Genomic DNA, 24,452 nt, shown 5'->3' on the forward strand with positions numbered 1-24,452 from the left:
AAATTGTCTCAGTAAATAATTGACTTTGCCATCGCAGGGCCACGGTTCCAATCGGCCTTTGAAATAATAAATTATAACTTGCAACTTGAATAATGATAAAAATAATAAATTATAACTTGCAACTTGCAATAATAAATTATAACTTGCAACTTGAATAATAATGAAAATAATAAATTATAACTTGCAACTTGCAAATGCAAGTCTGCTTCCAGACTTCCACTGAACCGAACCAGACGAATCACATATTCAAGATGCACTATAAAACTGCTTGAACGGAACATTTGTGACTTCTCCTTGATTGAGGTGCAACAACCATTAAGAAACATTTGTTTAGTTTTCACAGATTTATTCACATTTTTTTTCTACATGAGCAGATTAAACAATACAGCCTGGGAAGATCTCATGAAAAGAACAAGAAATGAACCAAGAAAATAACATCAGAACATGTATCTATAAAACTAATTCTTACTGTATAGTTTGGTTAAAAAAAATAAAAATCACAGTATACAGCATAGATTCCTCCCACAAATAGTACTTGACATTATGCTCGCACAAATGGGTCAACATAAAGCCAGGGATGCCAACAAAATGAACAGAAAAGAAAAAAAAGAGAGGGGGTTGTTTGTAAAGTACTGCTGCTAACTACAACCGTGGAGGTAGCTTCCTAGAGTAGCATCCCAGTCTTCGATTTGTTCAAATAATTTATAGATAGCTACAAAATAGACATTAACACCTAGATTCTTAATAAACATCAACTTAACTACAAAAAGACCTGTAGATTATCACCAGTTGGGATAGGAGACAATCAAAGGACATTTTGGTAAGTGCGACAGACAACAAAGGCATTCTAGACAATGCTGACGTGTACCCAAAAAAATAAAAACATCCACTCAAGGACACAAGATTGTCTTGATGGTGAAGACAACGTTCCATTGGCTACATTCCTGAGCACTTGTCGATACATGCTCCAAGGGTGGAACCCACTTTGCCCTCTCACACAGTCACATTTGAAGATGCTTGGCAATGAGAATAATATGCAGAACACTAGAGAAATGTCGTTCGGTACAGTAAGAGACAAGACAGATTGGGGGGAAAAAAGATAACGTCCCGCAGTATAATGATGTTGCTGATACACTGGAGTAGATTTGAAGAGCCTTATCTGACAATATATTATCTGTGTTAATTTTAGACTCTGCACGCCCCAAACAAATATGTTATTTAATGTGTTAGAAATGTGGACTATAATTATTGTTCAATTAAGGGATTATCTAATTAGATGTTCCTCAGTGTGATGGAAGCATTTAAACAGGGACCGGTTGCAATTCGTGCAACGCAATTACATTTAACTTCACTAAAACGGTCTTGCTAATGCCGACTAGTTTCAAAACAAAAGTGCCCATTGGTCAGCAAAGCAATGAAAGATCCCGCATTAAAGCAACCTGTTCTTATCTTGAAAACATCAGTACGAATGGCGTTTGATTATAATCTATGGCATGACGACCAAGGGTCTTCAGTACGGACACGGCATTTGGAAGTGTCCGATGAGCAAACAAGACCTTATTTACATGTACCGGTAATGTATTTTAAAAATACACTATTTGCAAGAACCTGACAAAAGCTGGTTATTAGTTACTGAACAAGGTTACCGTTCCAACAAATGACACAACCTCCATCCAAACATTGCTGCCGCTCAAACAATAAATAAGTTCAGCACTCAAAACAAGCAAGCGGAGAGCTGTTGCTCAAAACAGTGATATCTGCTACTTAATCACATTCTTAGTCTTGGTGACTTAATACAAGCAAGCGTTAAGAGGAGACTGACAACCTCTCAAACCATTATCACACAGTTCCGTCAATTTCACCTTTGAGGTGGAGACCACCAGACTTACACATTCACTAACCTGTTGGCTACACTTATGTAAAAAATAAAATAAAATAAGATGACAGTATTAAATGATCATTGGCTGCAGAGGCGCTTTAACATTTGACAGGGTTGAGAATAATTCAAAAGCTCAGGAGCGCACAAAGTAGCCTCGTCAAACACAAGAAGCAGGCACAGGTGGCGAGATGTCTTCCTCAATGTCCATCGGCCAGCTTTTGAGAGTTCTTTCTTCCACATACACCAAATTCAGAGTTCCCTTTAAATGAGTGCTTGCGTCTGTTCACACACTGAAAACAGACCTAAGTGCTTGCTGTGATCTTTGACCAAGGCAAATGTTTTTGTCCCCTGGTGAACTAATGTCACGTAGATCTTTGCGCAGACAGATGCGCCTTAGTCTTTGACTCGAGGTATGCTGTATGAGTAGTGTACTAGAGGGAGGCCTCTGCTCTGGCAGAAGCAGGCTCTGCCGCATGCCTGAACTTGGTCTGAGCTGTCAGATACAAACGAGTCCTCCTCGTCTGCATACTCGGACTGAGCGGACGGCGTACCGCTCTCCGGCCAGAAACCCTCAGCGCGCTGGCATGTGCTTACGCCTGTCAAGAGGGTGGGACAGCTGTGAGACTTCACCAAGTGTCTGCAGACGGTGGAGGACGAGCAGGAAGAGCAGGTCTTGGCATGCAGCTTTGCCTCACACTCTTCACACACAACCATCTCCCCGCAAAGTTGAGAGTAAACGCCACAGTCAAAGTTGAATTGAGCGGAGGAGCCGCCACCCGTGAGCTCGGAGTCTTCGCCTCCATCGTCTCTGTGATTTTCGCCTCCCGTTTGTTTTGTCTCCCTGTTCAATTGTCCACAGCTGCGTAACCTCAGCCAGTCCTCCCTGAAAGCCGGGCTAAAGAAAACATAGAGAACTGGGTTGAGGCACGCTGGCAGAGGGAAGAAAATGAGAGTGACGGACTTGGCGATCTCGGGGCCTCCGGCGGTGGACCCCGTTAGGAGGGGGGCGAAGGAGAACGCAGCCACGGGGCAAAAAAAGATGCAGTTGGTGAAGATGAGCCAAGCTACATGGCGGAGGGCACCCGTCTGCTCCGGGTCAACCAGCTCCACCCTTCCGAGATGGCAGTACAGCTGAGTGTATACAGCTGCCGTGAACAGGTAAGCCAGTGCATTCAGCAGCACCAGGATAACTGTGACACTCAGGGCCGGACTCTCGGCCCCGGCGAAGGGCAGGCAGAGAGGAGAGGCGGACTGCTGGCTGAACCTCACAAGTGGCAGGCAAGCGGCAGCGGCGGCAACCAGCGCTAACAGCCCCGCGGCCAGGCCGAAGCGTCGCTCTCGTCTCCAGCATCCTCTTCGGCCGAGGCCGCTCCTCCTGGGTGACATCACTTTGCTGAGAATATCCCGCACGGCCACGCTGCGCTCCACTGCTGCCAGTAAGAGCAACAAAACCGCCCACTCTGACGAGAAGACTGCAAGAATGCCCGCAAACTGGCAGCCAGGTCCCATTTCCCACCACACGCCGAACTCGGCGAAGGATCCCCAAGTAGCAGCGTCCAGCACAGTCAACACGCCCACATACAGGCCCGTGAGCAGGTTTGCCAAGGCGAGAAGCCCCATCAACAGTCTGGCTGGCGGGATGGATGGAGCCCACCAGTGGGAGTGTCCCAGGTTGCAGTGGGTGGGAGAGAAGGTGGCAACCAGTACTAGACTGTTAAAAAACAGCGAGACCAGGCAGATGAACCAGACAGTCAGGCGAATCATCCAGTTGCCGAGAAGATGCTGACAAGGCTTAAAGGCACCTAAACACAGAAAGAGAAAAGAAAATGGCAATCAAAACACCAAGTTAAACACTGGTACACTGAGGGCAAAGGTGTGTGTGTGTGGGGGGTGGGGGCTAACTGGCTTGCCTGGCGAGGGAGAGCAATGCATAAGCATTGAAATTCGTTCCACCTCCTCTTCGCCTGAAAGATAAGTAACAAATGTTAGGGAGGAGACTTGCCATATTTAGAGCTCAAAGCAACATCATTAAGTAAAGTGGAGTGGATTACATCGAGATAGAATTGGAAATCTTCAGTTTACACGACACATTTTGAAGGGGAAGGGTGTGACTGACTGCAGCATTCTCACCTGCTGATCGCTTGACGTCACTTTCCTCACAAGAACGTGTCACCGAGTCACATCCGACAAATGCGCAACATTGGTAGGCATAAGGAACGGAAATGGATCTACAAGCATACACGGTTTTTGGTCAGGGAAATATTTGCTTTGCAAATAATATTTGGCCTTTTGAACAACTATTTCTCACCAACTTGGTGAAAACAACAATAGGTTTTTCGAATTGCCTTACTTTTAAGCTACTGTGGTAAATACAACAAGTTGAGTGACACATTTATTCTTCAGTGTTACCTCACCTGAGTTTGGGTAACTGGTTCACAGTCAGCACATTTTTCATCTGTGGGTTCCCTGAGAGTTTCAGTTGACTGAGGGCGCTCAGTCCAGTCGTCGGAAGCGTAGTCAGATAGTTCATACTCAGATCTCTGCAGGGAATGCACATTTAATATTATTCTCGCTAAAACAGAATTGCAGTCTGGGTGTTATGACCTGAGAAGCACATACAAATGTTGGCATGATTCTCAAATGAGCACAAGAGGTGCTGATTTTTTATTCTCGACCCACCGACCTCATGGATGAACAGCGCATCTGTATGTAGATATGCCATTTTATCATCACTAAATAAACTTTTTGTCATTTTTTTATTTCCCGATTACAACAGGGCTACAAAATGGCACCTTATTGTCCTAAAACAAAATAATTGACAGGATACATGGATATGGTGGCTGACTTTGAATTGAGGATGGTCTGAACTATTCTTAATGTGCAAAAGCGCGGTCACGGACATGAACTGGAGCGCAATATTCAATTTCCAGTGCTCATGCGCTCATGCGGATATTCACCCCTGGTCAAGTAATCATTCATACTTACAGGTTAGTGAGAGCAGCAAGGGTGAGAAAAGCATCAGCGTGGATGAATTGGATTTTATTTCTACTCAGGTCTCTGTGGAAAACCAGAACAATGAACCAAAACTATGAAGGTATACAACAATTCATGGATCCAACTGTGTCGAGAGGGAAAGAGCAAGAGAAAGACTGCAGTGACTTACAGTAAACGGAGAACAGTAAGTCCTTGAAAATGTTCCCTTCCTATTTGCTCAATTTGGTTGTGCTGAAGGCTTCTGTTGATTGAAAACAAAACGGCATTAAGACTTGCATCGTTCAAACAAGATATGAAGACATTTGTCATGTTAAGGACATCTCCAAGCCCCAGCCATCTTATACATATCAAAACTCACATCTCCTGCAGTTGGACACAACCCTGAAAGGATGGTAACTCCTTAATCTCATTGTAGGACAAATCTCTAAAGAGGGGAACATAGACGGCTAATTAGCTCAGTGGGAACATCCGAAACGAAGGCGTGACGACATAGACAAGTCAACACACAAGGAGCCGAAAGGGAAAGTTCCTTACAGTGTCCTTAGCAGCTTGAGATCGTCACACAGATCAGCAGGGACAGAAGATATCTTGGTCCCTGACAGTGTCCTGGGAATACAAAAACCTCATCAGCCACCGCTGAGACGCACACAGTGATTATTCATTCAGGTTCCCTCACAGGCTCTCGATGTTGTTTGTCCACGTGAGGATTGGGAAGTCATGCATCATGCCGGCCCCACGCAGCATCCTGGGAAACACGCCATAAGAAAATATACAATGTAGTAAGAAATAATGAGACCAAAGCATGGGACAGCAAGGAAAATCGTACCGAAACAATCAATTGCATGCTGCATATACACAATATCGCATACAAAACCTTTACACACATTAACATTAAACTGAGCTTTGTCAGGAAGATATGTGACTTACAGTGAGTGGAGATCAGACAAATTCTGGAAAGCTGTAGCACCCACAAAGGACAGCGGGTTGTCATAGAAATGTCTGCAACGACGGACAACCGTTTCTTTCACATGAATGGTTTCGTCCTTTGGACAGTGTATGCAAAAACTAAATAGTGTGATTTGTCTTTTAAGGGGTGGACCGGGGTGCGTGTGTTTGATCTTACATGGTTCTCAGCAGGGGGTTGTTCTGAAAAGCTCTTTCAGGTATGGAAGCAATATCGTTGCTATGGAACCCTCTGTAAGAAAAAGCCCATTGGACGTGTTGAGAGATGTAGAATGCAAAAAAAGTATACAGGCACCGTCAGGTAAATAAGACAAGGCAAGTCAAAAATTGTTGCCCTCAGTGAGGAGGACATTAAAACAGCTTGTGGTATTCAACGTAATAGTGAATCAAAGTTTCAACCCAGCGTTTTTGTCTGTACGACAAACAAGAAGAAAAAGGTAGCCATTGACTAATTCATGATGGACGACGTGTTGAGAAGGGAGCAAAAAGTGGTGTCCACTATTACCGGCTTTCATCTCTGCCCAAAACCACAGACACTTTTTCTTCACATCGCCCCAAAGACAAAGTCGCCATCAGGAAAGTGTCTTTTGTGGTGTGTTGCGGGAAGGTGGCATTGTTTCAACCAAATCGAATTTCCCAATTATGGCAACCTTTGTTTCCTTTGTTTGAGATAGCACGCCAGTTCTTAGCACTGCCACGATCATTACTTGTACGACACCTGTAATTAGCTCAGATAGATGGGCTAATTGTATCACAAAAAGTCACCAAGGAATTTTAAAAAGAACTGCTAGAGCATAAGCGGATCCGCGTAACCACACTTACGCCGTGGGAACGGTGCGGTGCAGATTTGGCAAAAATGACTTCACGGCTCCCTGCCGTGGATTGTGGAGAAACGCTGTAACTGGATAATTCAGAAATTCTACCTAACGTGTTTTAGTATGTTTCAGTTTTTATAAGTAAGGTAGCATCTATACAGTGAAAGAAACATTGGACTTAGCAGAGTTTGGAGGTACGTCTGACAATACCTGTAAGGTTATCAGATGACCACAAATTTGAGCGATAATACAAAAAAAAAAAGGCGATAAACTTACAGTTCTTTCAGTTTGGGCAGGTCATCTATTGCTTCGGGAAATACAATCAGGTTGTTGAAGTTGAGATCCCTTCAATGAGAAAACATGTAGGTCAGCACACGGTTTGCCAGCATTTTGTACCGACAGAATCTTGAGCTATAAGCCGAAACACATTAGTGATCCCTCGCTACTTCGCGTTTCGTTTATCGCGGCTTCACTACACCGCGGATTTTTTTTTCAAATTAACTAACCTTTAGGACAATGTAGTATTGCTCCAAATGTTCGTTTACATTCCTTTAGAAGTCTGTTTTCGCGTGTTAGCACGATCGCGAATTAGCATCTTTCCGCTAACTCGTTAGCCTGCCCGGTACTTCTTGTTGGTGACCGTACTTCGCGGATTTCACTTATCGCGGGTGGTTTTTGGAACCAATTATCCGCGATAAACGAGGGATTACTGTATATAGAAATACAACTTGTTCACAAGCCACCATCCCTTGAACCGTTGGTAAAAGATGATTAAAACATTTGCAATTTGCCAAAGCACCCAAATGTATAACAGTACAGTACAGTGAGTATTCGTAAGCTTTGTGATGGCAAATCTCGTGTAAAATACATTGCTGACCATTATCAGCAAATCACGCAATAAAGCAAATGTATTAGATTGAATATAGGCTGATTCGAGCCCAAGAGAAAATTTGGTGATGCATTGATATGTAGGAAAATGTAGTAGTTAACGCCAGTAGACACACAAAAGAATCACTGTGACTCCTTTGTTAATCAGTAAAGGACTCTGCCCATTAAAGGATTTTTATGGCTGTGTGGCAGGAAGCGGCAAACAGTGGGAGGGTAGTTTTGATAAGAATCGTGTACTTTGCTCTATTTATCCTCAGCAATTACAGGAGGAAGTGGAGACAATGATGTCTGGAGGACCAGAGCAAGGGTGGGAGTGGGAGGTGTTGTTAACACACGCATACACATACATACGTATACACGCCATCCATTCACTCACATGCCCATTAACTCATAACTTACAGTGTTTCCAGGTTCACAAGACCAGTGAAGCAATTGTTGCCAATCTCTGTAATTCTGTTGTTGTGAAGATGACTGAAATAAACAAACAACAACAAAGGTTGACTCTCCCAAAAGAACCTTGACGTGCAATACATGGGACTAATGTGCTTTGCCAGCCAGGTTTATTTGATTTCCCTTTGTGGTTTATTTGACTTCCCTTTGTGGTTTTGCACCCACTGTCGTTTATTGTTCAGTTTATTTAAATACAGGGTGGTCAACCGGAATGTGCAGGGGTGTCAAACTCATTTTTGTTGCGGGCCACATTGTAGTCATAATTTCCCTCGAAGGATCATTATGACTGTCAACGCCTAATACTATTTACAGTATAGGCTACACGGCAAACTGATGAATAACCAGTTTTGAAATCAGAGACTAGTCAAAACTGTTCAAATTGTTTCAAAAGATGAATGGTCATAAAAATTGCTAGCAATATTTATATTTTTAAAAAGTGAAGACAATTTCTTTTATTTTAGTAATGACACAAAGTCGATGCGAAATTTGTCTTCGCAGCCCACATAAAATGATGTGGCGGGCCGTATCTGGCCCTCGGGCCTTGAGTTTGACACCAATGATCGAGTGTGACTGAGACAAGTAGGCATACATTTTTTAAAATCATCATTATAAGAGCATCACTATATTTGAATAGGCTGGCTTTCAACTCAAAGTTATGAAAATAAAATACTACAATACAAACTTTGTTGTCATATTGTTTTTCATCATAACACGGGCTTGCATCGTTTACCTGTCGCGGGTTATTTAAGTAAAGCAGAAAGTGTTCTTAGTCACTCTGTGTCCCTAATGTTTCACAAAGACAACAAGCAGGTTGATCCAGTTCTATCTCTGTTATCATATAAGGACTGGAAAGTTCCCTTACTCTGCTTTGGACAATTTAAAAAAAAAAAAAAAAAAAAAAAAGATTCCTTAAGTGTTCTGTGTCACGTTACAATAATACAGTTTGTATACTGCTTGTCCTCTTTAGAGTTGTGATGATTCTAATATAGAACTTACTATTTCCATCAGGTTAAAATAATTTAACTGTGAATTCCTTCATTGGAATTTTTGAATAAATAAATTAGACTGTTGTGTAAAGTGCTGATTATTTTTGTCAGTTTTCTTTTTGTGAGATTTGAAAGTAAATAGTTCATGATATTTTGGCTGTCCAAGGAAAGACTGTACAGCTTCAAACGGCATAGAGGATGAGTGAAAAGAATATTGTGATACTTTAACCCAGGGAAGGTAAAATGATGATGGTCAAAACCTGAAATGCGTTTTGTTTGTACCTTAATTTAACATGACAATTACAACAGTAGCATTATAAAACTTACAGGACAACTAGACTGGTGAGGTTTGCAAAGGCGTTGTTCGGTATGTACGAGATGCGGTTGAGGGCCAATGTTAGCGCTTGTAGGTTTGCCTGGTGCTGAAGAGAACCAACTGGGACCTCTGTAAGGTTGTTGTCGTCCAACCATAGATGCCGCAGTTGCTGAAGATCCTCAAAACTGTCATCTGGAACTGTAGTAATATGGTTTGCATCCAGTCGGCTAAAGGAGACGGGGGGAAAAAACAAAGACAGGAATACAACAAAATAATATACTTGAGGGGCTGATTTTGACCAACAGAAGCTTAAACTATATATATATGGCATAGGTAGAAACAAGAAACATCCATTCAGTTTTTCATTAAACACAACCATTATAAATATACATTAGAAATATTCCTGGAATCTTATATTGGTATCGTGCTTCACATGTTTATTAGACCACCCAAATGTAAGGTTCATGCCAGTGCTAAAAAAATGATTTTGTATTTTTATTTGGATGTGAAATTTGAAATATTTACTTACATTTGTGAACAGAAGTTCTTTTTAGTGGTTGTATTGTGCTTAGATTCTGATTTCTCAGAGAAGCCCAGTGGTTTTGGTCAAATTTGGATTTTGACATTTGCAAATCTGTCCAGAATATGTACGTGTTTTAACACAATCATCGAATCATTTTCTGCCATTATCCTCCCGCTCACTGTGTGTCTCGCCCTCCCTCAAAATTCCTCAAGTGTCTGAGCTGGAAGGAAAAACAGTCTTGATTGACATTTAGCTCTCTGGGGCTTCATACAAAGTGAGTCCTGGCTCCACAAGAGCATATAACTTCAGCAAGAGACACAGTGAAGAGACGAAAGGAAGACGGGAAACACTGGACAACGGGATAGATAACTAACTAACTAACTAACTAACTGACTGACTGACTGACTGACTAACTACTAACATCTATTAGAACATTTACTTTAATTAATACATTCAACTGATCCCTACTGTCCCTACTGTCTTTGCGTGTGCATGCAAGTAAAGAGATTTTAGTAACTCACAGAGACTGGAGGAAATGAAGACTCTTCAAGGCAGCGCTAGGCACTGTCTTAAGTTGATTATTCTGGAGCATCCTAAAGACAAAAAGGATATCTGTGGTTTTACAATTAAACCAGTTGGTTCATCAGATACAATACAAAAATTGAACAATTTAAACCGCGTTGGTAAGCTGTGTAGGCGCTCTTCAATTTGTAGACAAGTATAATAACTTAACTCAATGTGATATTTTATAAACTTGCTCAAAAACTAGCAGACAGAAATAGACGCAAGATGTCTAAAAAAATTTCACATTACCTTATTTTCTGGACTATAAGTCGCAGGATTTTTTCCTAGTTTGGCAGGGGCTGCGACTTATACTCAGGAGTGATTTATGTGTGAAATTATTAACACACGATATCATTTCACATGTTATTTTCACACTTCCGCAAGAGGGCGCTCTAGGCCTGTGGAACTGCAACTGACGATGAGTCTGATGTAAGCGACGTGGGAGAGGAAGCGCCGTATCTTCTACTTCCGAAGTTGTTTATAAGTGACACAGAGGATGAAGATTTCGTTGGATTTGATGATTTGGAGTGACACGGATGGCTCAATACACTTGTCAGCATGTTATTTATGCTATAGCTATTTGAATAACTCTTAATATGTTACGTAAGGCAAGTTCTCAGTTCCTTGTTTATGTGTTTATGTAACGTTAGAATACCGTAGCATTCAGCCTGTTGTTTCCTATTCTATTTTTATTTTAAATATCCTAGTATATTGGAACATATAGTAACGGAATACAAAATTAATCATTTTGTCCATATCGCACTGCACTACCATGTAGTTGTGATCATTTGTTTTTATGTATTATATATTGCCCTGTACTTTGAGCACAGGTTCATTACTTTAGGGTCTTGAGCAAAGAGCTCATTAGCATACCCAGAGGACTTTGTGCAAAGGTGTATATAATATTGGGTACCTTTCAAAGTGTAAGCTTTTGAAAGTAAACTACACTGTTTACACAAGATTTGTTAACAAAAACAGTTGGTGTGCCAGGGATAGAAAAGAACATTTTGTCCGTTTCAAGTAAGACTGAATTAGTATGTTTGGGTATATACAAAACTAACCAACAGAGCCACAAAGTTGCAACACAACTTATTTAATATTTGCTTTCCCCCCACTCCGTGGGTGGAAAACTTCACACTGTCACAGTGTGTGTGTTTGTATCTACATGAGAGTGTTGACAGTGGTGGTAGCAAGGAGAGTGCATGCTTACAGGACTTTGAGCTGATGTAGTCCAGACAGGGCTTCGGGGTGGATAAAGGATAAGTCATTGCCCGCAAGTCTCCTAACAAGACAAAAATAAGTAGAAATTTTCATTAATATGAAATAACATTTAAAACAGTTCAAATGTAGCCACATGCAGTGTCTGTTTGAGAAAGAAAAAAAAAACAGTGAGGCCTTAGACTGAAAAGTTCTCTATGTTAGCACCTCAAATGAGGCTCAAGCTCTCACACTGAAATGGGGCCAGGGGTGTCAAAGACACATCTGTCATGGCCTGTTGTCACTTTGTCTGTCACCCAAACAAGATTAGAACTACTTGCACATATCCCCTCCCCAAATTGCTTTCTGGTCCTCCCACCAAGAGTATTTCAATTGGTTTTGAAACGGACACAAGTGCTTATCGCCTATGAGAGCGGGCTCGTAGGTGAACATAGCCATTTATTTCTCTGGAAGGGATTATTTATTTTATCATATTTTCTTATAATCCGCAGTGTACCCATAAAAGTGTGTTGGGACACCTCCCTTTCTTGTTGCCAAGAGAAGTTGTTCAGAAAGTGTTTGTGCATGGACAAGGTTGACTGGGACACCCAGTCCAAGTATACCATCGGGCCTGAGAGATTAGCGACAGATTTATCACCCTGCAATATGAGTCTGACCAGACTAAAACCCTGAAACAAGAGCTGCTGGGTGTGTGAGCCGGAGAATCAAGGACGAGTGTGTTAAGTTAGACAACCACATGCCTTTCAGGTCCCAGAGGAGAGAATTGTCAGAATAAGATCTTTTCCTAGACATTGCTGAGTGTTATACAATGGTACTACCGTATTTTCCGGACTTAAAATCGCAGTTTTTTTCATAGTTTGGTCGGGGGGGTGACTTATAATCAGGAGCGACTTAAATGTGAAAGTATTAACACATTATTACTTGATCATTAACACATTACTTACTTACTAGTCATTTATCACTTCACATGTTATTTTCATTTTAAACCGCATGAGGGCGCTCTAGGCCTGTGGAATAATTGGAACTGCAACTGACGATGATACCTGGTATCAGTGCTCACTCAGCCTTAGTTTCAAGAACTACGCTTTTTTTTCAAGGTTTACGGCAAAGCAGAATTGATGAGGTGAAATAATTGATAACGTACTTAAACCTGCACACCATAAAATCTTGCCCCGAAATATCTTTACACCAGCCTTTTCATTTGACCATTTCTGACTCACACATCCTAAAATAGCAGTGTTCTGCCTTTCAGGCAAGTCGTCCGTAATTTGTTCACTGTTCACACTCTTATTTTGTAAATGATGCTTTATTTTGGTAGAAGAGATGTAAATCAGGAAGTGTCTGTGCCTCATTTGATGTGCGCGAGGGGAGGGAGTTGTGTAGTTGAGGAAGGAGAAGCTAGAGACCACATTATTACATGCCCACCGAGAAAAATTCGAAAGAAACTCCAACAGAGGCAACTCTTTGTATGTTTCGTGCTATATTTTCTTGTTTTCATGTAAATGGAACTGACACTTGTTTTGTCTTTTCTAGTTTCACTCTGTTATTGGTAGCAAGATATCCAAATAAAGCTACACAACGACCGAAGGACGCCTTGCGTCATCAGTTAAGAGTTAGTTCGCTGTCTAGCTTGGACAAAGCTAACATGCGTCTTAGCGAGGACAGTACAAGCAGATTAACACTTTTGCTGTTCACGATGGGTATTCTTGCAACCCTCTGGAAAAATGTTCAAACTGGAATTGGGTTTGAGTTTTCTGCACTGTTTTTGCAGAAGTGACGTCATGCGTGCTCTCATGGTAGCTTGTTGCCTTACTGCGCCGTGACCAAACGGTATTATTTTGCTGTAATGGATTCTACATCTGCTGAGAAGAGACTGCCATCTAGCTTGCCCCCAAAAACCCACAGTTTCTCCAAGCGAGGAGGGGTAAAAAAATGAAGGCAATGCACGCAAACAAAGGAGTGTGCAATTTCACTTCTAGGCCGCAGGTGGCAGTAGCGATTAGAAACTCAAAATCTTGCAGAATGCAGAAGCTTTAATGAATGAAACTGCAAATTACATCACGTGCAAAATATAATTTGTATTGTTTGTGTTTATTCTAGAAATCAGGCCAAAACCAGGTATGTGGTTTCGGAGAACTTGACCGTAAATTACGAAAGCCTAATAATGGGATTGAGCTGCTCTAACCTTTTCTGTTAACCTATAGAAAATTACCCAATTATACAAATTGTATATATGTATCATCGATGCTAGAGTTTGGTCCACATTTTTGGCAGTAAGTCAGATTCGTTTCCAGCAAGGGTTGGACTTTGACTGGAGCGGTTCGCAGCCAAGTGTGAAGCGGTCAGCACCACCAAATCTGAGACCATGGTCCTTGGTGGGAAAAGGGAGGAATGCCCTGAGTCAGAGTTGAGATCCTGCCTCAAGTGGAGTGGTTCAAGTGTCTTGGGGTTTTGTTCACGAGCGAGGGCAGGATGGAGCGTGAGATCGACAGGCGGATCGGTGCGGTCTGCTGTGATGCGGACTCTGTACATGTCCGTCGTGGTGAAGAGATTTACCGGTCGATCGACGCTTCTACCCTCTTGCTTCTACCTACTTCTAACCTATGGTTACGACTCACGAGCTATGGGTCATGACCGAATAAAAGCGGCTAAAATGAGTTCCCTCCGCAGGGTGTCCAGGCTCTCCCTTAGAGATAGGGTGAGAAGCTCGGTCATCCGTGAGGGACTCTGAGTCGAGCCGCTGCTCCTCCCCGTTGAGAGGAGCCAGGTGAGGTGGCTCGGGCATAGAGACGACCCAGGACGAGCTGGAGAGACTATGTTTCTCGGCTGGCCTGAGAGTGTCTTGGGATCCCCAGGGATGAGCTGGACAAAGTGGCTGGAGAGAGGGAAGTCTGGCCCTCCTAAAGCTGCTGACCTCGTGACCTGACCCCGGATAAGCGGTAGAAGATGGATGGATGGATGGATATATATGTCAGTCAACATAACAACCACAAACTATGCTGGTGACACAGGCAAAAAAAGGGTTGGGCGCTGCTAGGGAACAACTTCAAAATAAAAGCGTAACAGGGCAAGGAATTGTTTCAAGTCTACTAACCGTGCATTCCTCTAGACAGCATGATGAAAAGTAAATTGACTTTTGAAAAAGCAGATTGAAGTGGTGGAAGAAAACAGAGGGTGAGGACTCTAAATACTGAAAGATCCAAAAGTTAAAAAAGCATAGACGGAAAGTCCAAGCGGAGTTGGAATCACATGAGTTCATTTACGTACGAGTCATTTAGCATCCTTTGGGCAACATGATACCTGATATCAGGTCGACTGATATTATCGCCAACTTCCTCCAGCACCGAGCCAGAACAAGAAGCATTTAACAAACAGAGATTAGATGTTTGACACTTAAAAACGCCCAAGAATCCACAAAGGAGAACATGACTATTATGGATTCAAGCCCTCACCTAATCTTTTTAATTGTGTTTTACCTGCTTATCTTTGCACTGTGATGTCACGTGTATATTTTGAACTTGCATTCATTGATTTATTTATTGCCATTCACTCACTCACTCATTCATTCATAAATTCATTCGTTAATTCATTTTTAACCTTAGCAAGGAACACATTATAGGCCTGCTGCACCATGTTGCAGTGTTAACTCAAAAAAACAGGTCCATACCATAAGGCCCAACCCTCATGTCAACATTGTACTGTGTCAATATAGCACTAATGAAAGAAAAGAATGCATGCACTCACAGCTCTTCCAGATAAGGAAAGTTCTTGAAAACATTTGCTGGAAGCTCAGTGATGTTATTCATGCTCAGATCTCTGTGGAGAAAAAATGAAAACAATATCAGTTTGCAATTTTATCTCATATTTGTGATGACTGTTGACACAAAATGACATGGCTCATCAGTGTTAAAAGTACATGTTAAAAGAAGGTGATTTTAAGGTCACTAGCAGGGGAGGCGATGTCGCAATTGAAGCTTGTACCAGCTGAATTCTCCTTGACTCTATAAATCGTACAAAACCAAAATTAACGGTTTACTTTCAACATTATTATATTTTCTTACACACAATTAGATTCGTCATCTCATCGCGCATTCATCCTTCACACAGCCACGGAAAAGAGAAATGTATTTCAGTCTAACTGCAGGCAAGCGAAAGCTCAGGATTTCACAACTGCGCACTGGCACTCGTAGGAAATGTGTGGTCGACTTCAGGCAAAACAGAAGCGTAAACATAAACTTAAGACGATGAACACAAACATTATATAGGTAATCATTTAGAACGCAGGAGAGTCGATCATTTCTGCCATCACAAAAAAAACTCTTGACTATTTGAGTATTCTAGTTTTCATTTTTGATGAAGGAAATCATCAAAAGCTTAAAAGCTGTTGAAAAAAAAATTAACTATACTTCAGCCCCAGGCAGCTACACTTTTCAATCCACCTTCAAGATAAGCATGTGGCAGCATGACAAATATGCACTCAGGCCTTGATTTGCTTCCCCACAAACGCTAATATCAGGTCATGTGCATCGCATGCACTCAATGCAAAAGACAGAACAACAAAGTGCCATATTTCACATTGACTGGTGCAGACTACTGAGAGAGCAAAAATGATTATTTGAATGAAAAGTCACCAAACATAACATGAATTATGCAGCCCGAAAAAAAAAATCCAAAATTTAGAAATAAAGCAGCAGCCTGCACCTCACCTAAATTCTAACTCTAAAATTGGTCATCTTGAATTTCATTGCCAGATCTCTTTAGGACCTGTGCGGGCCCCTCAAATACAACAAGGATCATATTGCCCTTCCTCTGCATTTCCAGCAACACTCACGGCAGCATTACATGGCGTATCCATGCCAGAACGCTCAGGCTCCCTACGTTCCATGTCCTGTCCAGTGTCCACATTTACCGAGTGATCCAGTTACTTTATAGACAACAGCCTGATTGTTATTGCTTTTCCCCACTCAGGCAGTGCAATCGGTACTGTGGATCTGCCACCACTTGTAATCGTCCAGACACATTCCTAAGCAAATTGTAGAATGTTCAGCGACTTAATCTTACAGATTGTTGTAATCACACACAAACAAAGCAGCGTATGAGAGAGCTGCATGACTATCCTGCTTCCTCCCTCCCCCATTTTATGGCTGCTTTACTCATCAAGGTCCTCGGTCTGCCCCTGCTAACATAGATTGAAGAGGACACTCAAAATGCAGCTGTGATTAATGATGACAAGCCTACTAAATGATTATACAATCTGGTATTGCTAAATATCAGTCCCATGTGCTGTTTCTTCATGTCGAGAGGAAGGCAAAAAGCTGAAACAATTAGCAGACCTAATTTGAGAAACATTTGTATTCCGCTTCCTATGAGGGTAGCGGGATTAGAGAATGACAAAACAGTGGTCAATGAAAAAGTATGTTTGGCTACTTTCTGAACTCCTGCCACTTCAGACAGTGAGGTGATCAACAATCCCAAAAGCTTTGATGCAAAAGTACCTATGAGTAAAGGTGGTTGCATTTTGTTATCACCCCCACTCGTGTTAATATTGCTTTTTCAACACCTCTTATCCTGTTCAGGGTCATTGGAGTTGCTGGAGCCAATGGGAGCTCACATCGGACGAAACTCAGACTGCACCCTGAACTGGTCGCCAGCCAGTCGCACAGTGTTAAAATTATTGTGTCAAAGAATAAATCACTCACTGACTTAGCATTCAGGCAAGTAGTAATTACTATTATTACAGTAGGGCACAGTGCATTCAGTGTCACGGTACGTATTTGCTACCTATCCATTGTCTAATCCAGCGACCCCCAACCTTTTTAGCACCAAGGACAGGAATATCGTCAGACAATATTTTCACTTTCACACAGCTTTTATGGTGAGGCGGGTAAATACAACAAAATAAACGATACGACCGGCATAAAAACAATGATACTGTGGTGCCGAAAGGAAAGCAGGTGCAGCAGGTGTGTCGCAAAAGACTTTACTGAACATACTACTCGTAAAACGAGGAATAGGAAGAACAACAACGGAAGTGCGTTACCACATGAACACCATGTTCCCAACACACCCTTCAACCCTTACTTCCATGGGGGAATTTTGTATGCCAACGCCACAGTAAACTATAATAATAATAAACGTGAATCCCATGCAACTTTACTAGCAGCATCCTCATAACATCATGCCAACAACATAACATGAGTAATGTTATGTTCACGTCACCAAGGTGTGGGAGAGAATCCTGTCCATTTTTCAAAATAAAAGATCATCCACACTTGGATAAATAAAACGGTAATAATGCAAGTTACTGATTCTTTCTCGTGCGGCCCAGTGCCAAATGATCCACAGACCGGTACTGGTCCGCGGCCCGGGGACCACTGGTCTCAACCACTTATTCTCACTATGAGCGTGCAATGAAGTTGTCTTGAGCTGCCTACTCATATCCGACATAATAATCTGGTGGTGAAACTTTTCGCTGTGCTGAAGCCTTTGTTTCTTATTGCACTGACGCATCGGGTTTGAATTTGAGCGTGTCGCCAGGTTTCCGTGATTAATCAAACGCAACATTCCCGAACACAGTTGGTTATAGTTCCAGATCACCTGTTTTGTGTGATTCTGAATATGGCGGTGAAGGGAGAGAGAGGCTCATCAGTGGAGGTTTGAGCGGCTATCGATTATCTTAGCCATAGCTTGGGTCAGCTACGTTTCCTCCGTCACCTAAGGCGCCTGCCAGAACACACAGCAATGTATGAAGGTCTCGTCTGGGATGAAAGAGTGTCCATAGAACTCAGCGATTAGTACTAAATTCAAATTAATATTAAAAGGCACAGCTCATCGTCACCATTCTTTGCCGTACAAGTCCTTCGGCGGCTGACCGAAGCAGGCCGCCCTCAAAGCCGGGCCACAACAGTTAGACCGATTGACAGATTGACTGCAGCTCTCATTCAAGTATTCAGCATGTGTGCTGTCAAAAATCTTCACTTCAAGTGTCACTATTTATGATAAACTTTGTTTTTAGAATTAAAGAGACTTTAGCTAAGTTGTAAGTTTTTAGCACACGCTATATGTATTGTAAAATTTGGGTACATCCTTGGTTCATATTAATTACTACTCTGGGAAACTAAAGGTTTATTAACATGGCTCACTGTACGGCAGTACAATACATTGTTATCGTATCAAAAATGGAAACAAGGACGATATCCGTCACGTACCCTTACCATGTTACATGGATAAAGGTCAGTCCAAGCACCCACATTGCTCCTTTCAAATTTGACGTTGATGGCTAAATCAACCCAGTCAATGACAATCATCTTGAGGAGTGAGCGAGGAGCGTGAGGGAGGGAGCGAGGTGTCACACATATGCAGCGAGACAGCACACAAAAGAAATTTACTTCCGCGTCAGTAAGAGTTGGCAGACACAGCCATGTGAACTATATACTGTACATATACATTGTGCTTTAGAGCTTTCTATGGCGATATTTAAAATTTCAAAATTACCAGTGTACAAAATACTGGAGCTTATTATAAAAATGTCTGCGCACTCCGTGCCGCCATTCAATTGGTTGGGAGTATAGGAGTGAGTCTCGCCTTTCTGTTTCTTCCTGTTTTGAAAATGAACATTGAAAATTTCAAAATTTCACACAAACACACATGCACACAACAAAAACATCTGCTGTAGATAACAAAAAGTAGACTCAATTTAAGACTGGGGAAAAGGAGGAGTGGTCTAACGACAGTTTGATTTATTTGAATTAGAAGCAGATTTAGCGCTCTGCAGATGTAGTATGTACAAAGACGTCATTGGATTTCATTCATAAATATGACCTAAGTGGGACAATCCCTCTGACTCATTGTAGAGTTCATTGAATGAATTCTAATCATTATTATCTTCAAAATATTTTTAAAACGCCCTTATATCCCGTCACTACTGCGCGGGGTGGCGTGGTGGGGGTGTCAAACACAGACGCACTGGGTGGTGCAATGCAGTCCATGTCACATGCATCCAAAAGAGGAGATATTGCAGTTCACGTGGCTCCATCATTACTCAATTACTCTATTAATGTGTACCTGTGGTGCTCAGAAGAAAAGATACTATGATCGTTTATCAAGAAAAACTATCTGAATGCATCTTTGGTTGCACCGGTTGTATTAAAGCAACCTATAATAGCTCACCAAACTTGTTTGTCGAAACACCCTTGGCGTAGCCATATTGTATGTTTTCCTCCTCTGGCTTATTGGGGGTCACCTCACAATCAGAAAAGCATGAGAAAAGACAAATCTCCATCCATAGGCATGTGATCTGGCATATGAACTCAATAGCAAGTGGCGGGCGTAAGGGACGTGACGTCACATTTGTTCCCAACTTGGCGCTCTGCATTAAAATAAACCGGGGGGGATTATTTTGGAATATACAAGACTAGACACAAAATGGAAACACCATATATTTATCAAATCTTTACAGTATTGCTCTCTTTGTACGTTAAGACTTTATTGTGGGTGCTTGGGAAACACCCTTTACCCCAGGGGTGTCAAACTCATTTTTTTCACGGGCCGCATTGTCGTCATAACTTCTTTCGGCCATTATGACAGTCAACCCAAATAAATGTATGAGCACCTCATATTAAATACAGTAAAAGCTACAAAACAAACTGACAAATAACTCGTTTTCAAATCAGGCGAGTAAAAACTGGTCAAATATTTAGAAATAAAAGATATTATTAAAAGTGAAGACAATTTGCTATTCTATTAATGACACGAATTTGATGCACAATTTGTCTTCACGGGCCACATAAAATGATGTGGCGGGCCGTATATGGCCCCCGGGCCTTGAGTTTGACACCTGTGCTTTACCCCCTAACCCCAAAACAGATACTTAAAACCAAAGACACGGACTGATGCAAAAAAATAAAAAAGAGATCAGAACATCCATACACACCAGCACCCAAACATGTCAGAAAACAAACATACATTACACCTACTTTCTTAGACAGGTCTGCAGTATTTAATCATTGTACCCGTCAAGGAAAATTGGATCATTTCCCGCGGCACATCTGACAATCTCTTGCCGCAACTAATGTGATGCGGATGTGGTTGACAATCACTGCACGAACATAATTAGATGAGTGGTGACGTCTGTCTGACTTGACTTCACCTGGGTCATGGCCTGCTACACCTGATATGATGGAAGCCAGCAAATTTTTCAACTTGAAGTCCCATCCTGTATTGGCCATTTTAACAGACAACTACAAGATAGCAAAATAGCTGACTTGGATGGGCGTCTCTAATTTACAGACGGTCAACAGTGTAAGAGGCTATGTCAGAACGGCAACAATGATTAGTCAAGATAAACAACGTCACCATCAGATTGCATTGATAATCACACTTCTACTTATTTTCGCCTGGAAATAGAGCTGTGCGATACGCAAAAGAAAATATATATCGATATTTTTGCTTTGCCAAATATCTCGATAAGTATGACGATATAAATATGGGTTCAGTAAAAAAAGAACCAAAATAAATATTATTCCAAAAGAACGTGACAAGTGCAGTTTCTTTTTTCATTCAAATTTACTGGCATCAATCAACATTAAAAAACTGGATATTAATTGAAAAAGTAATACACCCGCATTATACTGTAACTGTGCTGTAATTGTAACATTTTTATGCAACAACAGAAGTATTTGTTGTCGGACTCTTCCTGCAGAGTGCCCAAATGTTTCATTGTTTGACTCTATATTAGTTCCTTAAGCACAGCTGCAAAATATGATGATATTCAGAATTATTCAAAATTTAGGTGGAGCATATCTGGCAAATGGAAGGAATGAAAACCACATTTGCATTGGTCTATGTGCTGAGAATCTTTCAGGAATGAGTTACAGGGCTACTCAAGGGAAACAACCAAAACCATTCTTATTTACTGAGCCATTGTGCTGGTGTGGAGATTTATTGAAAAAAATAATCCAAATCGTTAAAGCTAACTATTTATGATCCTACTCCATATGACAGATTCCATTCGTGCTCACATCAAGCTGCAGTACAAGTTAATCATTTACAGAGTTGAATTCTAAGTTACACATTGTGAAATCAGCTAAATAAACTGCCAATCTCTTGGATAGAGAAGAAATTCAAACTGTGAGAGCTGAATGCAGACTTTTAGTTATATGGGCTCATGGTGGACAACAGCGTAACTTTGAATGATGGTGTAACCACAGCCACAAAACCGATGCAGACACAAACTTATATGTATGCACTCTTTATGCATATTGTTGAGCAGATCATTTGACACATTGGGTATCTCCCTGAATTGAATTGCTTGAATCTGTCAAATGCTGACAATGCGAGCGAAGGCAAAACTTTAACAAAGACAAAAAGCTTCAAGTGTGAATAGGCCCCAAGACAAGAAAATTATATCAGCAGAATCAGAGATGACAAAAAAATACACAACAGAGCCATCACGTATGAGCAAATAATTGATGGAGGCATTAACCCAGAGAGAATGAGATCTTGCAGCTGCAATACATCTCACTAATCCATCACGATCCAAAAACCCCAGCACTCCACTTACAAAAGGCAGAGGGAGTGGTAGAGGACAACTAAAGTTCAAGACACTAGGAGAACAAATGAAGAAAGACAGCAAGAAGAGACAAACAACCTTTCACAGTGGACTAAGAGTTTCTACTGCATATTTAAGTAGCTTAGTGTTAAATCTACCAAAGTGGTGTGAAATAGCTATGAGTATGCACATAAGAAGTTCATATAATCATGCAAACAACATCAGCAAGACAAAACAAACAGCGGAGTGCTTGCGAACACTGTGATATTATGTGAAAACTCTACTTCTGGTTAAGATTGCAATGCAAGACTGAATAGGAGCGTTTTCAAAAAGCAAAAACCTGTTGAGAAGAACTTAAACTCTAAAGGTAAGCCTTGGGTGACATCATGTCTTGATGGATTAGTATATGACTTCCTCTGTTTACTTTCCCGAAAACATTCCTAACAATGGCGACTTCAATTAGTGTTGATTGCGCTTAAGAGGAACGAAAGTTGCTTTTCTTACTGTATTCATTAAGTACTTAAGTACTGTAATTATTATTATGATATTTGTATTATTATTGAAACATAAATACAAACGATTGCATCAAATGAATGCGCCAGCATTCTAGGATTTACTAGTTACGTTTCTAATGCAGCAATGTCTTCTTGATGCACGTAACAAAGTAGTTAAACAAGTTAATGAATAACACCAAGACGTTGTGAAATAAACTAGAATACTTCCTTCCTGGAGCAATCATGAACAGCAGCTCCGGTGTTAAGTAAAACATACCTGCCAGTTGTTTAATTTGTTAATTGTTTTTCAAGTTATAAACAAACTTGAATTTTAGTAATTAAATGCACATATAACAAATTGAAACAAGGCATTGCTGAACACTGCATTTGCTGAATCTAGGTCATCAAACAATTACATTGAACCAAATAGTTCCAATTATTACTGCAAATACCACAATAAAAAAAAGGATTAATTACATTTTATTTGCTAGGAAGAATAAAGTAATGAGAAAGCTTCTCAATAACCAAATGGTTATTTATACCGTTACTACAGCATGGACTGGACCGCATTTAACTGTGGGACCTGTTTTGCCAATCTGACAGCTAATAAAGTCATCAAAATATTAGCAGCATCGCTCAGTGTGTCACAGTGCATTTCTAGTAGATGTAAATCACATTAATATGTTAAATAACTAACACTATTAGCATCATTAATTTGGATAATCAATTTTAAATGGTAATATTCCTTACAAACCATCCCTAAGCACAATTATTGTAAAATGAGTCTGTAGTTATGCAATATAAAGTTGCCAGTTCACCAACTTGACACAGTGAACCATGAAAGAAATCAATACGCAACCACAAAAACACATCACTGGTTTCTGTCCACTTTATCCAAAATGTTGCCCACGGTTGTTGATCGCGGTGTCAACCATACGCGGCATGAATGCATGTGTGGATTTGGGAGAAAGCTTACAGGTAGTAGGTGAAGGCACTGAGGCCGGACGGGACGGTGGTCAGTCCTCTCCCGGAGCAGTCAGCACCTCTATCTTCATCGCAGCTGCATGAGGGGGAGCAAACGGCCGGAGTCGACTGTCCTTGGCCGGTGGCTCCGGGACGCAGAAAGCACCACAAACAAATCCAGAGCAAACCCAAAGGCATTTCCCCCACGTAGGTTCAGGTGACTTTGATGCAAAAATATTAGTAATAATAATATTAGAGAGGGGGGGGGGGCTTTGTAGTCTTATCGACGTCGACCCCTCATGTGGTAGTTCAGCATAGGGAGAGGAAGCCTGATCGAAGTTAAGCGTCCGCGCACTTGGTAGTAAAAAAAAAAAAAAAAAAAAACGCACGTTCAATGGGTAGGTACAGTCAAAAAAAACAACATGGTCCTCGAAGACGTGCGATATGCCTTGCCGAAAGACAATTACACACTGCCTGTGCGTCGCATTAGTCGGTGAAGATAAAGTTGTAGTGCTGGCGACAGCCGCGGTCGAGCCTACCTTACCGCCCCATTAAATAACCACAAAGCCAGCGGCAGCTTGTTCGTGTCAAATGGTAAAAGCCTCGCTCAAGTGATTCTGGAAGCTTTCGTTTCGCGGTGCAAACAATCATTTGCCGCCCTGCTTTGGTTTGCTTTGCTTTGCACCGCTCGCCCGCCGATCAGCTTCCTCACGCTCCTGAATCCTGATATCAACAGCACGCGTGAAGCTCTGCAGGCACCCTGCCGGACAACCTGGAGCACTGGGGCCTGCCTGACTGTCTGTCTGTCCGCCTACTTGCCTGCCTGCCTCCCTGCCTGCCTGCCTGCTTG

The 24,452-nt window shown here is 41.5% G+C and overlaps 1 protein-coding gene and 1 long non-coding RNA gene across 2 annotated transcripts; one reads left to right on the forward strand and one right to left on the reverse strand.

The window, feature by feature from the left end:
- Positions 1–329: 329 nt before the first annotated feature.
- On the reverse strand, positions 330–24,452 carry lgr4 (leucine-rich repeat containing G protein-coupled receptor 4). The gene is made up of 18 exons (XM_037247345.1): positions 23,616–24,452; positions 15,341–15,412; positions 11,589–11,660; positions 10,336–10,407; positions 9,303–9,518; positions 7,939–8,010; positions 6,928–6,996; positions 5,997–6,068; positions 5,801–5,872; positions 5,550–5,618; positions 5,408–5,479; positions 5,232–5,297; positions 5,043–5,114; positions 4,865–4,936; positions 4,294–4,419; positions 4,010–4,107; positions 3,790–3,843; positions 330–3,681 (listed from the first exon to the last, which is right to left on the reverse strand). The coding sequence occupies exons 1-18, from the start codon at positions 23,798–23,800 to the stop codon at positions 2,273–2,275; spliced, it is 2,940 nt and encodes a 979-aa protein (XP_037103240.1). The 5' UTR covers positions 23,801–24,452; the 3' UTR covers positions 330–2,272.
- LOC119120456 lies at positions 12,839–13,671 on the forward strand. Its single transcript, XR_005097523.1, has 2 exons — positions 12,839–13,062; positions 13,130–13,671. It is a non-coding gene; the product is annotated as an uncharacterized LOC119120456 (long non-coding RNA).

The sequence above is a fragment of the Syngnathus acus genome, chromosome 3 (genome assembly GCF_901709675.1).
Source record: "Syngnathus acus chromosome 3, fSynAcu1.2, whole genome shotgun sequence".
In the NCBI taxonomy this organism is placed as follows: Eukaryota; Metazoa; Chordata; class Actinopteri; order Syngnathiformes; family Syngnathidae; genus Syngnathus; species Syngnathus acus.

What these genes read in the sequence shown, in the direction of transcription:
- lgr4 (XM_037247345.1), bottom strand. Translation starts at nt 23,800, where the DNA reads ATGCCTTTGGGTTTGCTCTGGATTTGTTTGTGGTGCTTTCTGCGTCCC. An exon ending in CTTCATTTCCTCCAGTCTCT is followed by an intron (nt 9,519 to 10,335) that starts GTGAGTTACTAA and finishes CGTCTCCTTTAG; the next exon opens with CCGACTGGATGCAAACCATA. An exon ending in TTGTCTGATCTCCACTCACT is followed by an intron (nt 5,619 to 5,800) that starts GTAAGTCACATA and finishes CGTGTTTCCCAG; the next exon opens with GATGCTGCGTGGGGCCGGCA.